General features: G+C 44.8%; 1 protein-coding gene across 1 annotated transcript; it reads left to right on the top strand.

Moving 5' to 3' along the window:
- Positions 1 to 7970: 7970 nt before the first annotated feature.
- BAMBI (BMP and activin membrane bound inhibitor) lies at positions 7971 to 14034 on the top strand. Its single transcript, XM_069546459.1, has 3 exons — positions 7971 to 8814; positions 12263 to 12550; positions 13315 to 14034. The coding sequence occupies exons 1-3, from the start codon at positions 8739 to 8741 to the stop codon at positions 13731 to 13733; spliced, it is 783 nt and encodes a 260-aa protein (XP_069402560.1). The 5' UTR covers positions 7971 to 8738; the 3' UTR covers positions 13734 to 14034.
- The last annotated feature ends 517 nt before the right edge of the window (positions 14035 to 14551 follow it).

Here is a 14551-nt window from a genome sequence, read left to right as displayed (position 1 = left end):
ATGGGGTGGGGCAGAGAGGGTGGAACTGTGAGGAAGCCAGTGACTCCTTTGGCTTCTGGGTTGTAAAGTTGATGGTTTTGGCTTGTGTGTTACATACAGACTGGCAGGCACTTTGGTCTCCAGTATTCAAACTACGTGTGTGGAAAAAGCCAGATGACTATTCACCCCAAATACTCATCTTTCTCAGGCTACTGCATAGAAAAGCTCTTTCAGCTGCCATGTGTGCGGCGTGCTAAGTCACTTCAGTCATGTCTGACTCTCTGCAACCCTATGGACCAGAGTCTGCCAGGCTCCTCTGTCCATGAGATTCTCCAGGTAAGAATACTGGAGTGGGTTCCCATTTCTTCCTTCATTAGTTGCCATAGTCAACTGAAAAGATAGGAGAGTCCAGATTGCTGTCTATTAAAAATAATCCAAGTTCAAAGTGTTTTTTCCTGGATTCTGGAAATGTTTTGCGTCTTTAGTTCACATAAGATGGGCCACCTTTATTTGGTTACTTTGTTTTTTATTTTTTAATTTTTGAAATTTGGACATTTTTCAACTTTCATTTCTTTAATTACTTTTTCTGAGCCCCTCTCCCGGAATTTTGGTTACATGTATGTTAGACTGCTTGACAGTAACCACAAGGGCACTGAGGCTCTGTTCTTTTTTTTTTTCTGGCTGTGCTGTGCAGCATGTGGGATCTTAGTTCTCTGATCAGGGATTGAAACTGTGCCCCTTGCAATGGAAGTGAGGAGTTTTAACCACTAGACTGACAAGGAAGTCCTTTAAGTTTATTTTTGATGAAGGAGTTCCTTGGCAGTTCAGTGGTTAGGGCTTGGCTCTTTCACTGCTGAGGCTGGCGTTTCATTTCTAATCAGGGAACTAAGATCCTGATGGCAGCAAACACTAAAGTGATAAATTCACAAATTAATAATTGAAAGGAATAATCTTAATCCCCCTCACTCATACTTTTCTTATTTAAAAGGTGAGTTAAATATGAGGGAAAAGTTTCTCTTTACAGAAGTGTTCCAGCCAATAAATGAAGCGAAAACAATAGAATATTATTGTTTTGCAACCTCCAATGAAACAGTGAATCTAGGCAATGATTATCAATAACTTTATATTACACAAATATGAAACAGAGTGAACTTCTGAGAAACATACATATCATCATCTAGGAGATAGTCTTGCCAATTGAGTCTAAATCTGATCAAGCCTTTTGACCTAACAACCAGTTCACAGGAAATAACAGCAGGAAAGGGGAATATGTTAAGTGACACTGTGGAGATGCAATCTCATGGAGAAGCAGATTCCAGACCACAGAAAACTCTGTAGGACATGTGATTTGATTTTTTCAATAAGTAACCAGCAAAGAAAAGAGGAGGGGAGGTGAAACTGATGACTGTAAAGAGTTTTAAGGACATATCGATTAATCACAATGTATGAATCTTTTTTCAAGCCTAATTCTAACAGCAACAAAATAAAAATAAAAAGGAGAGTTAAATGATAACCTCATTTGTATCTGTGCATCATATATACATATGTCATATGGCAGGCGAGCACCATAAGGCATAATATGGCATATGTATGTAATATACCCTATAGTCTTCCTGGTCCATGATCTTGATGAGGGGCAGCAGCTGTAGGGTTGTTGGTTTTTTTTTTCTTTCAGCCATTCTTGTTATTAGCCAGGACCCAGTCCTAGCTGATCATACCATAAACTGAGCATTTTGAAATTGTCTCTCCATAAACTGAACAGCAACCTCTCTAATGGGGGCTTCTGATTGTATAAAAGCAAACAGAAGTTATGAAGAGCAAAAACTAGAAATGGGGGAAGGATGCCAGCTGTCTGTTAGAGAGGCGAGAAGCAAGGAGAACCCTGGGAAAAAGAGACCCAAAGTGTTCTAGTTTCTGGTTTCAGCGTTACTGGCTTCCAGGGAAGATAAGTAATGCTTATAAATGACCGACTAGCCATATACTTACAATAAACCTATTGTGTCTTCCCAAGAAACCCCTCCTAAAAGAACTCATCTTTAAGTGTGTCTTTTATTCTTCTAATTAAACAAATTTGACTGAATTATAAGTGTGTACATTTTAAATGATATCTTTGAAATCGTAGGCTAAAAATCTAGGCAAGTGACACCAAATTATGAATGGGCCAGTGCTGGGGGGAGTTACTTGTGTTTAAACAAATGCACAGCAGAATAGGAGCTGATGTGTTAGGTGACCAAGGGGAACAAAGGAAGATTATTGAATATGGGGGAAAATGCATTGTAAGTTCTTCCAATGATATCAAGGATGTGAGCAAGAATTGTTCAGTGATGTTCTTAGGGCAGCTCAGGGCTCTCTTCACAACCTCTGCGCATAGGGTACACTTTCCTGCAATGTATTAAATATTAGAAGATATGTTCATCTGGATGGCATTCCATTTCACGGGTTGAAGGCATATATCATGTTTATTTTTTTTTTTTCCTCTTAGGTTATTTTTATTTAGGGCTGAAACCTCATGTAATAATAATAACATATATCATGTTTAATGTGTATCTTAATACTTTGTAAATGGCAAAACAAATGCTGTATAGCTCATTATTTCCTTGGAAACTATTATGAAATAAGAACAGTGGCAGGGACAGAAACATGATGGCAAATATTAGTCATTTCAAAGTCCCACGGCAAAAGACATCATTCTGTTCTGGCAATGAGATTTCAGTTTGGAAGATCCAGCATCAGAGGAGAATAACTGGAGGAGAGAAGTCGTTACTGTAGTCCCCGCCTTGTCTGCAATTCTGATATCCACCCAAGGTTTTAGTTACCTGCCGAATTGTCCAAAAATATTAAATGGAAAATTCCAGAAATAAACAATTCAAAAGTTTTACCTTGCATGCCATTCTGAGCAGTGTGATGAAATCTCCTGCTGTCCGTCTCACCCTGGGATCATTCCTGTGAATTATCCTCTAGTTCAGGGTGTCCTGTCTCTTAGTTACGTAGTAGCCCTCTCAGGGCTTCCCAAGTGGCACAGTGGTGAAGAATCTGCCTGCCAATGCAGGAGACATGAGTTCGATTCCTGAGTCAATATGATCCCTTGGAATAGAAAATGGCAACCCATTCTAGTATTCTTGTCTGGAAAATTCCATGAACAGAGGAACCTGGCAGTCTGCAGTCCATGGCGTTGCAAAAAGTTGTACACAATTCAGTGACTCAGCACACACACACACACAGCCCTCTCAGTTATCGGATGGACCGTCATGGTCCCAGGACTTGTGTTCAAGTGATGCCTGCTCTTACTAATGGCCCCGAAGTGCAACGAGAGTGATGCTGGCAATTCAGGTATTCTCTTACTGTGCCTAAATTATACATTAAACTCTTTTCTAGGTATGTATGAAGAGGAAAAAATCCCCATAGTCTATGTTGAGTTTGGTACTATCTAAGGTTTCAGGCATTCACTGAAAGTCTTGGAAGCTATACCCCATGGATAAGCTTGAATAAATGTAGAACCGTGGAAATACAGGCGGATTTTGGAGAGTAGGCAAGGATGCCAAATGTCAAGCTAGAGTGTGAATGCTGGATTGTCTAATGAAAGTATCAAAGCTTTGAATTTCAGTGTTTTGCTGTTGTTGTTTAGTTGCTCAGTCATGTCTGACTGTTTTGTGACCCCATGGACTGTAGCCGCCAGGCTCTTCTGTCCATGGGATTTCCCAGGTGAGAATACTGGAGTGGGTTGCTATTTCCTTCTCAAGGGGATCTTCCCAACCCAGGGATTGAACCTGTGTCTCCTATATTGCAGGAGGAGTCTTTACTGACTGAGCCAACAGGTAAGCCCTCAATGTTTTGTATATGAACAGTAAAAAGAAAAAAGAAAACCCTCAAAAAAGGCAAATGATGTATTGCCAATTGAGAAGATAGAACCCCAAATACTATACATTGAATGAATTTGAGCAGCGTTCTGGGTCAAGGATGTTCTTTTAAGCAGGAATTTAAGGTAATTTCTCTGCTTTAAAAGATTAATTTACCATTTTAGTTAAAAGAACAAAAGGAATCAATCTGGTTATTTGATATCAGGTAGGAAAAACTAATATAAATTATTGAATAATTTCCAGAAGTTCTACTGGCTGAAGTGGAGACTATACTAATATAAGTCAATAGAACAAAGACTGTATCAAGGATCACACAGAATATATTTGATACTATTTGATTATAAACGATGTCCACTGTTAAATTCCTAATGTTCTTTTAATCTGTTTCTCACTGTAGTCTTTCTGGTAAGTCTTTATTGAATTTGTTACAATAGTGCTTCTGGTTTATGTTTTGATTGTTTGGTCTTGAGGCATGTGGGATATCAGCTCCCCAGCCAGGCATCGAACCCTCATCCTCTGCACTGAAAGAAGTCTCAGCCACTGTAGGACCAAGGAGGTCCCTGTTACTTACTGCATTCTAAACTTAGTTGCCTTAAATTTTTTTTTAAGAAAACCTCAACTCAACAGATGCTCCATGGATACTTTACAGAAATAAAGTACACAGTAAATGTAATGCACTTGAATCTTCTTGAAACCATCCCTGCCCCAGCCCGTGGAAAAACTGTCTTCCACGAAACCAGTCTCTGGTGCCAAAAAGGCTGGGGACTACTGTTCTAGATTATCCATAAGATCTATGGTGTTTGTAAGGCTTGATAGCATTTTTGCTAGTTTGTGGGAGAATGGATGTTTGGGAATCTTCTCCTTTTTGTCTAGGCCCTATCACACTACCTCCTGGATTCTGCACTCTGTTCTTTATCTCCTTTTCCATTTTGAAAGAAAAAAGAAAAGAAAAACTTTACACTAGACAGTCATTCCTTTGAGCTGGGCTAATCTCTCACCTTTGACCATATTCCAAAGGAAGTAAATTTTAGCTCTGCCCTCCAAACTTCTGAGAACAAATGACTTCAAAAAAAACCCTGCTACTGGGAATTCAAAGTGTTATCTAACCTCTGTGGATTGTTGGTTGGTAGACATTTGTATAACAGGCAGAAATGTTAGATTCTATCTCTAGACTGCAATAATTTGCATGCTAGCCAGGAACTTAAACATAACTGTTTCTGGACAAAATGTACCAAGTTATTTTTCATCTGCATCTTGGAGAGAGGCATTGCTGAAATGGGGGATCTCGTATAATTTTGGGAAACAATGGCGTTATTTGTGTAAGCAGAGATTGCAAGGGTACTTACATCTTTGTTAAAATGAGGACATAAAAACCCTCGAGGTTTTATTTTTTCTTCTCCTATTTAATATAAGAAAAAAATAGTGTTTTTCTGTGGTATAGAACAACCATGAAAGTGTATCATAGTGGCATATTGTGATTATATAGCATATAGTTCATAGACATCACATTTAGAACACTGTTAGAAAGTACAAAACTATTATAATGTTTAATTAGTGCAAGTTTTACATCCCAAATCAGTTTTCTGTTCTTGGGTATAGATAGCTGGTTCCCAGCTTATATTTTCAGAATTCTCTTCAAAAGGGTAAACAGAACTTTGGTCACTGATTTCATTTGTTGATTTAAATAAAAGAAAAAGCCCATTAGAGTTTACTATTTTCTCCTTATCAACTTACATGTGGGAAAGTACTAACCAAATCATATACAAAACAAGTAAAATTCTGTATAGAAGCAATTTTTCTTGAGCCTTAAATTGAATTAAAATTGTTGTTTATCGTCTCAACTATTGATATGGCCTCATAATTGACATATTATCCCTAAACTGATTTTGATTTTCCATATTGATTCAAACACTAGTTCATTTAGTTGAAAAGTCCATGTCTGCTCCAAAACCATTAAAGTGCAGACTTGTTTCTCTTAAAACTAATTTTTAGCCATTTAAAAAGCTTGCCCATTAAGCTAATAATGAAAGCAAAAGAAGTAGAATCATTGCCTGATCATGACGTTCTCATTCTGAATTGTACTTGGAACAAAAAAATTATACATCCTGGAATAACAACAATTGATATTAATTCAGCAAAATATAAACATCAGTGTTTGAACTCTTCGGGTTGAAAATAAAGGAGCTTAAGTAACAAGAGGACCTTATAGTTAATATCTGTGCCACCTTACATATCTATGTAATTTTTTTTTCCTCTTGCTTTGCACACAGAGGGACTCTGAATTTGTCTTCCATGAAGTGACCTCTAGAGATTGACTAGCCTCTCAGTCTAAAGACCCAGAAGAGAGAACCTAATTTGTCCAGCTGGGGTCATGTGACAAGCTATCGGCAGAGGGGCAGAGGGCCCTAGGCTGGCGGCCAATGCCCACTCCAGAGAAAATGGACAGTCTCTGAACAGGGCTGGAAAGGCACTCAGAAAGATTTTATTACAATATGACTTTCATCAACACATCCCCATACCCCTCTTCCATTAAAAAGTAATTTTTATCTGTATCACAGGTAAATATGGTTATTTCCTGGTGCATCTCTGTCCACTCCTTGCTCCACGTTTCATGCTCCAGCAATAAACAATTGCTTGTCCTCCCATCCACCCAACCCCTCCTTACCACCCACACACTCCAGTGCGATCAGTGAATATCATGCCCAAGCTCCTGGAGTCCCCTGTGCTTGTGATGGTCCCCTCCCGATTCTTTCAGTCTTTAGGGGTCACGGTGTGTGTCACTGCTTCCGGTAGACCTTCTGGACTGGCTTCCCTTCCTGGGCTGATTCCCTCTGCTTTCTTCATGCATCACCACTGTGCTCATAATCTCTATTATCTGCCAGCTGCATTGTTTGTGATTTACTGTTTAGTTTCTGACTTTTAACACACAGACTGTGAGCCTGAACTACAATGGGTGGTCCAAAAGTTGAATGAATATACTCCAAGTTTCCTGTTAGCTAATAATTGACTCTAGAATTAAAAGGGAGTGTGTCATTACAAGAACAGTATTGTCTGCATAAACCCCTTAGAACTGTTAACTTGTCAAGGAATTAGATGTCAGGAAGTGCTAATCAAACAGCTCCCCCCCTCGACCAACCCCCCAACTAAAGAAATGCCTGCTGTTTACCTGGTGCCCTAACCAGCTTAATTTCCTCTTTGACCTTCTGCTGGACCAGCCCCCTGCTCTTTTAGACACAATTTTGATCTAGTGAAGTAATGGGCAGGACATCAGTTTATGAAATTATTTTATTTTTCTACATATAGACATTTTTCAAAGGCAATTTCATTAACTACATTCTGAAGCTCTGTGGACTTCCAGCAACTTTTCAAGGTTCGTGTGGATTATCAGTCCTAGAGGCATATATGCATAAATATAAATAGTTTTTCTTCTTAGTCTTAAAGCTCATTTCTGCACTCTAGTCCTCAAGGTTTGACTGCTCCTCCTGCCTTAACTTTAAGTGCGCCTTTCTTCCCCGCCCCACTCCTGACATTGTTATCAGGTCGCACAATGTTGGCTGATCCTAAAAGGAAATTTTGCAAATGGTTGACTTTTGTTAATCCCGGGTTTTGGGGAGAGAGAGGAGGAAAGAGCTTCCCCTCAGATAAGAGTTTTAAACTGAATTTCACTTCCACAAAAATAAAAAACAGCATCCTGCCACCCCCACCCCCACCGCCTTTGGGTACGTTGGGGCGGGCAGCCCCCCAAGTTCTAATAAATGAATTAGCATCTCAGAAAGGAGATCACCGCCAGGCTGATATTGATCAGGGTCAGCCGCTGTGTTTGCCTGCGACTGTTTGGGGGGTGGTTAATTGAGTGTCAGTCTCGGCCTGTGTCGTCTCGCTGGCGCCGGGTGCTTTTGGATTTGCTAATTTTCGTTAAGTGTCTGTAGCCAGCTACTCGTCCCGTCTACCCAGGAGAACTCGGCGGCTCCTGCTGATCAACAGTCTGTCTGTCTGGGCTTTTATTGATCACAGGGCAGGCGAGCGAGGCGGATGCGCAGAGGGGAGGGGGAGAAAGGCGGAAAGCGCCCCGCGCCCCGCGCCCCGCCGCCCTCCCCGGGCGCTCGCGGGCCGGCAGGGGTCACTCGAGGGTCCGCCACGGCTTTCCCCGGGCTCCCGAGGCAGCCGCACGGCGGGACGGGTCCAAAGGCGGCCACGCGGGTCCCTCGTGAGTTTCGGGGAAACGAAGAGGAAGCCACACATTGGGGCGCGCCGGCCCGAGGCCGGGTGGGGAGGATCGTTGAGGCGGGGGCCAGAGGCAGGGCCCGAGGCCGAGCTCGACCCGCGGCTCCCTAAGGTCACGGACACCCGGCCTCCGCGAGGGGGAGCGCGGGAGACGGCCGGCGCCGCCCGCAGCCCAGACGCCGGCGCCGCTCGGAGCGGCGGGGCAGAGCCCTCCGCCCGCGCCCGGCCCGCCCCCCGGCGGAGCGGCTGGAGCCCTGCGGCCAATCGCAGGGCGCCAGGGGCGGGGCCCGGGCGGGGTCGGAGCGGGGCGGGGCCTGCCGTCTCCCCGCGCGGGGCGCTATTTACGGCGCGGAGCCGGTCGGACCCAGGCAGGCGCAGGCGGGAGCTCGCGGCGGGCAGTGTAGGCGCCTTGGGTTGCTGGTTCCTTTTGCTGAGTGGCCGACCGAAGAGAGCAGAGCCTGAAGCCCACCCAGCTGTCGGGCCGAGCGGAGGGAGCCGGGATTGCGGAACCGGACCGTGCCCCTCGCGCCCCTCCAGCCGCTCTCCATGCTCCAGCTGCGGCCCGGCCCCGCGCCCCGGGCATTACCCATGCACTACACGTGCCGGGAGCCGTAGGCTGCAGCTGAGCCGCGGCTCCGGGAGCCGGCGGGGGCGCCGGGGCCGTGGAGGGGGGCGTCCATGGATCGCCACTCCAGCTACATCTTCGTCTGGCTGCAGCTTGAACTCTGCGCCATGGCGGTCCTGCTCACCAAAGGTGGGTGCCCGCCGGCCGGCGGGGCGCGCGCTCCCCGGGGAGGGCCGCGGGGTCCCGGGGCTTTGTTAGCGGCGGCAGAGGCGGCCTCCCGCGCCGAGCCAGCAAGTCGCGACAAGTTGTCTGTTCTTAGAAGTCGCGGCGGTGGCTTCGGGGCCACCCGCCCACCCCAGTGTCCCGGGGCCGGGCGCGTGGAGGTGGAGTGAGACCTGGGCGAGTGGTTGTCAAACTGTTTGTGCGAGTCTGTCGGTCGTGAACTTCTGAGCGTTTGCAGCCGCTGCGTGGGGCGGGAGCGGCCGGGAGGGACCGCAGTCTCCCGCCCGCCGTTGCACCGTGCCCGCGTGTTTCGTGTGTGTGTCCCAGTTTGAGTCCGAGAGTCTCGGTTTGTGTGCGCGACTCTGTATTTTATTTGAATGTGTCTCTGCTGTGAACTTGTGTCTGTATTTGAGTGTTTTTGTCGTGAGTGCACTTGTGTGTCTGTTGTGTGTCTCTCTGTATTGGAGCATCTTCACCTGTGAGTGTCTCCGTGTTTAAATGTCTCTGTCCGTGAGTGTCCGTGTGTGTCTGTCTTTGTGAGCCCGAGTGGTTCCTCCCCGCGTGTAAGTGTCCCAGGTGTGTGTCCGCGTACAGCGGTGTGGGCAGGGCTTCTGCTTGGGGGCTGGGAGGTGTGGACTCCGTCAGCAGTCTCTTTTCCCACTCACCTCATATTTTATAAACACTACTCAAAAAAAAAAAAAATTGCAGCGGTCAGTTTCTTTTTTTCTTTTTTCCCCCTCTGCAGGCTTTCGCCTTTCCCCGACAACTCTCTCTTGAATTTCAAGGGCCCGCCACCTCTCCTGCCACGAACTCTGCCTACTGTTTGTCCTGTGAACAGATAATTTTTCTTAAAAATAGGAGGCATTTTTAGCTTTTGCACCGCCCCCCCGCCCCTTTTCTCTAATTGCCATGTAGCAGGCATGAGGTTGAAGGATCAGCCGGGCCAGCAGAGATGATGTGCTACAGTATTTATTTATTTTGGAAGAAAGGCTGTAATTAACCCTAAATAACAGCCCTCGTAGCAGCCTGCAGAGGGAAGCCTCCCGGTCTATCAAAGACCGGCCGAACGGGGCCGGACCGCGGCTGACATAAGTCACAGATACCGAAACTATGCGCCTGATAATGATATAATTAGGGGATCAGAGGTTTCTGACTGCTGCGGACTTCAAAAGCTTTTAAAGAAGCCAGCAGCCTCTCCTGTAGCCGTCCTGACTGAAGCAGACATTTTTGTTTAATCACCACATACAGTAACCAGAAAGGGGGGCAGACAGAAGAGCATTGTTCCCTGCTTCAAAATACCAGTCCCCTCCTGGCCTTTTCGCATGCCACAGGAAGAAACTTTATGAAACAGCAGAAATATAGTTTTAATACAGTTACACAAAAGTCTATTCAACTTGCTCCAATGTGGCTCCAATTAAAAAAAAAAAAGTTGTTAGAACTTTCCTAGTTACCTGTCAAATTTTTATTAGACTGTTTTAGGTCATTGAAATATAGTCTTTAAAATAGGCTCTCATAAATATTTAAGCAGCATTTTGCTTGTATTCAGCTTTCTTTTTTTCTGCATGATGTCTGAAGTGCATGGGATCAACATGGACTTTTAATCTGCTTTATTTCTTCTTTCAATCTATATGTGGAATTTGTCAGACTTAGGGATATTCAGTCACCACCCACTTAAGATCAGTGAGCTTCTGCGAAAAAGCGGGGTTGGAGAGAGAAGAAAAGAACTTGTACAAAGCAGGATTCTAACTGGAAGGTCTTATTTACTGGAGAAGGGAAGGGACCCAGGCCCAGACCTAGGACAGGAGGAGGACCTCTGGCTTTGCACAGTGAAACTCAGCTTGCCAAAGATCTATGTTTAGCTGGCTGGGTTTTTTTTTTATTTTTTTAAAAAGAACTGAAGCACTAGCAGCCTTACGGTGGCCTGGAATTTGGACAGATAATTAAATGAGACATCTTACTCAGGCATTCTCTAAAGGAGGAGAAAGAAGAAAGGTGAGGCTGGGAGGAGATTTGTAGAGCAGCAGTGCCGGGTGTTGGTGTTTAATTTCAGAGCTTTGGTTTCTGAAACTAAGACAGCACTTCAGATGGAGAAGCTGGGGAGAGGCATGTACCTAAGTTCAGTTCACAGCAGGCTATAGCCGTGGCCTGTGACAGTGGCCGAGGTCCACCAGGTCAGGTATCATGTGAGTGATCACTCCCAGCCCCAGATTGTTTCAACCAGAAATTGACATGGAAGTCTCAGATCTTGTGGCAGAATGTTAACCTGCTTGCAACTCACAAACTAAGTTTTATAAAGGAAACTTTTAATCACTTCCTGTAGAAACATTTGAGGTTTCCTTAAGGATTTTTCATTCAACCAGCAGAGGATTTTCAGTTTCAATGTTTCCCGTTTTAGATCCCATGTTGAATTACATATAAAACTGGGGAGTTGAGGGGTGGGGGGAGGAGGGAGCCTTGCAGTTTCACCCCCTCCTCCCTGCCCCCAGTTTTATGACTTTCCATTTGGGCTGAAAGAAATTGACTTTGGCAAGCAAACCACTAATTGTAAACTGCCTAGTTCCTGTTTTACAATATCTGACTAAAAGCTCCCCTGCATGAACAGATCTTTATAGGCAAAGTTTGCCTTTTCTAGAGAGGTTGCAAATAGCTGCCCAGTTTCATAGTTTTAAAACCTCCTGACCAGAGCAATTTCTAGATTGTTGTGTTTCTAGTTAATAACTTTATAAGGTGTTAGCGAAAGCTCTTAAACCTTGGCACAGCCCTTCAAGGTAGTAAACAATTCAGCAGTTCCGATCAAATATTTATACTAACAAAATCAAAAAGCCTAGCATTTTAGGTTGTATGGTCATGTAGGATTAAAACAAGTCAATAATGTAATTTACCTTATGGTAGGAAAAATCCTGGTGATGATTATTTTGCTTCAAAGACAAAAGTGTAATTTTTAATTACTTGCTAGCTTATCCTACACTGAACTTTCATCCTCTGCTATGTGGATTAATACATTTCTAAAATGATATTTATCTGACTTGGGATTCGAGCACTGACTTGCACAAGGGGCTCCAGGGATCCATGTGGTCAGCCCTTCTAAGCCCTCAGCTGAATATTCCCTAAAGTGAATGTCTTTGAAATTTGGGGTCTGGTGGTGCTAGCGGTAAAGAACCCACCTACCAATGCAGGAGACTTGAGAGACACAGGTTCAGTCCCCGGGTCAGGAAGATCCCCTGGAGGAGGGCGTGGCAACCCACTCCAGTATTCTTGCCTGGAGAATCCCATGGACAGAGGAGCCTGGTGGGCTACAGTCCATGGGACCTCAAAGAGTTGGACACGACTGAGGGACTTAGCATAGCACAGTTGTTGAAGCTGATGCTTTATCTGGTCTCTGAAGCCATTTGATGCAATTGCCCATCATTTTCAGGTGAAATCAGATGCTACTGTGATGCAGCCCACTGCGTGGCTACTGGTTACATGTGTAAATCTGAACTGAGCGCCTGCTTCTCCAGACTCCTGGATCCTCAGAACACCAATTCCCCGCTCACCCATGGCTGCCTGGACTCCCTGGCAAGCACAGCGGACATCTGCCAAGCCAGACAGGCTCGCAACCACTCCGGGAGCCCCTTGCCCTCTTTGGAGTGCTGTCATGAAGACATGTGTAACTATAGGGGGCTACAGGATGTCCTCACCCCGCCCAAGGGGGAGGCCTCAGGTAGGAGCGGCACCCACTCTGACCAAACCCTCGCTTGGCCTCTAGGGTTGTGACAGCCACAGCTTTGTCTGTCTGCTATTGATTTTGTTGTTGATGTAATTAGAGACAGCTGAGGGAGAAGCCAGGCTGGGCGCAAAGATGCATCTCTGTTGAGTGACTTTCATGTCTGCCTGAGCCCTAGATTTCTGTCTGCATAATAGGTTTTGCCTGTTTTTTCCCAACATTTTGAGGCCATTAAAAGGCCATTAATAATCAGTAATGACAGTCTGTAAACAAATGTTTTTGGAAGCTCCTCTGCCTCATTGGGCAGCATTTCTGTTCTAAATGTTGGTTGAATTGGAAGCCTCTGTTTAAGGGAATTGCTGTTGTTCAGTCACTCAGTTGTGTCCAACTGTTTGCGACCCCATGGACTGCAGCACAACCGGCTTCCCTGTCCTTCACCATCTCCCAGAGTTTGCTCAAACTCATGTCCATTGAGTTGGGGATGCCATCCAACCATCTTCTCCTCTGTCATCCCCTTCTTCTCCTGCCCTCAATCCTTCCCAGCATCAGGGTCTTTGCCAGTGAGTCGGCTGTGCACATCAGGTGGCCAAAGTATTGGAGCTTCAGTTTTAGCATCAGTCCTCGCAATGAATATTCAGGGTTAATTTCCTTTAGCGTTTGATCTCCTTTAAGGGGGGTACCGCGTTTAAAAGGAGAGATGCTCTGGCAAAGCTCCAGGAAGGGGTGACTGAGTTTGATGGTTTTGCTTGTGCCCCCTTTAGGACAAGGGAACAGGTATCAGCACGATGGTAGCAGAAACCTCATCACCAAAGTACAGGAGCTGACGTCCTCCAAAGAGCTGTGGTTCCGGGCGGCGGTGATCGCAGTTCCCATCGCTGGGGGGCTGATCCTGGTGTTGCTAATTATGCTGGCCCTGAGGATGCTGCGGAGCGAGAACAAGAGGCTACAGGAGCAGCGGCAGCAGATGCTCTCACGCTTGCACTACAGCTTCCATGGACACCACTCCAAAAAGGGGCAGGTGGCGAAGTTGGACTTGGAGTGCATGGTGCCCGTGAGTGGCCATGAGAACTGCTGTCTGACCTGCGATAAGATGAGACAAGCCGACCTCAGCCACGACCGCATCCTGTCGCTTGTGCACTGGGGCATGTACAGCGGGCACGGGAAGCTGGAGTTCGTATGACTGGGCCTCACGGAACTGGACGTCTGGGACCCTCTAGAGTTCTGCTGGGCGGGAGCACTTTATCTGAAGACAAAACTAACTCGCGTCATCATCTGCGAGAGATGGAATGACCTCTGCAAACAGAATCTTGGCTATTTCTTCTGAAGGATTATTTGCACAGACTTAAATACAGTCAAAATGTATTATTTCCTTTAAAATTATTAAAAAGCAAAGAGAGGACTCTGTACACTGTTACCAGGGTTATTTGCATTCAGAGGGAGCTAGAATTGAGTACCTAAATAAACAAATGTGTTCTCTGTAAGCTCCTACATCTTGATTTATTGTAAAGATTTAAAATATATATATATATTTTTTGTCTGAAATTTAGTGGTGTCTTGTCATAAATTAAAAACTAAGCCGGAAGGGCAAGGAACTACATGTTAATTATACAAGTGAAGACCTATGATTGCTCAGTGTAGTATCTCAACTATAGATCTTGGCTTGAGTCTTTTTTTCTTAACAAGACCAAGATCTTGTTTGTTCTTACATGGCCCGTGTGTTGTTTTCTTACAGCATGGAGAATTTCTAAATGTGTACTGCCCATCATTCAGTGTCTTACAGTTTTTTGTTAGGATAATTCTGGTTTTAACTTTCATCCAAGAGAAATTGGAAACTTAGTTATACTGGAGTCAGATATCATTGATCAGTTTCCGAAGTTGCCTTACCAAAAGGTGATATTTATCAGCTTGGTCCAGGTACTCTGGAATTTGTTTTTAAATGTGTCTCTACCTCCCATCAGAAAAGGAAAAAAGCCTACTAAATGAATCTTTTTTTTTTTT

Source organism: Ovis canadensis, chromosome 13 (assembly GCF_042477335.2).
Source record: "Ovis canadensis isolate MfBH-ARS-UI-01 breed Bighorn chromosome 13, ARS-UI_OviCan_v2, whole genome shotgun sequence".
NCBI classification, from domain to species: domain Eukaryota; kingdom Metazoa; phylum Chordata; class Mammalia; order Artiodactyla; family Bovidae; genus Ovis; species Ovis canadensis.
This window is presented reverse-complemented; position numbering and strand designations above follow the sequence as displayed.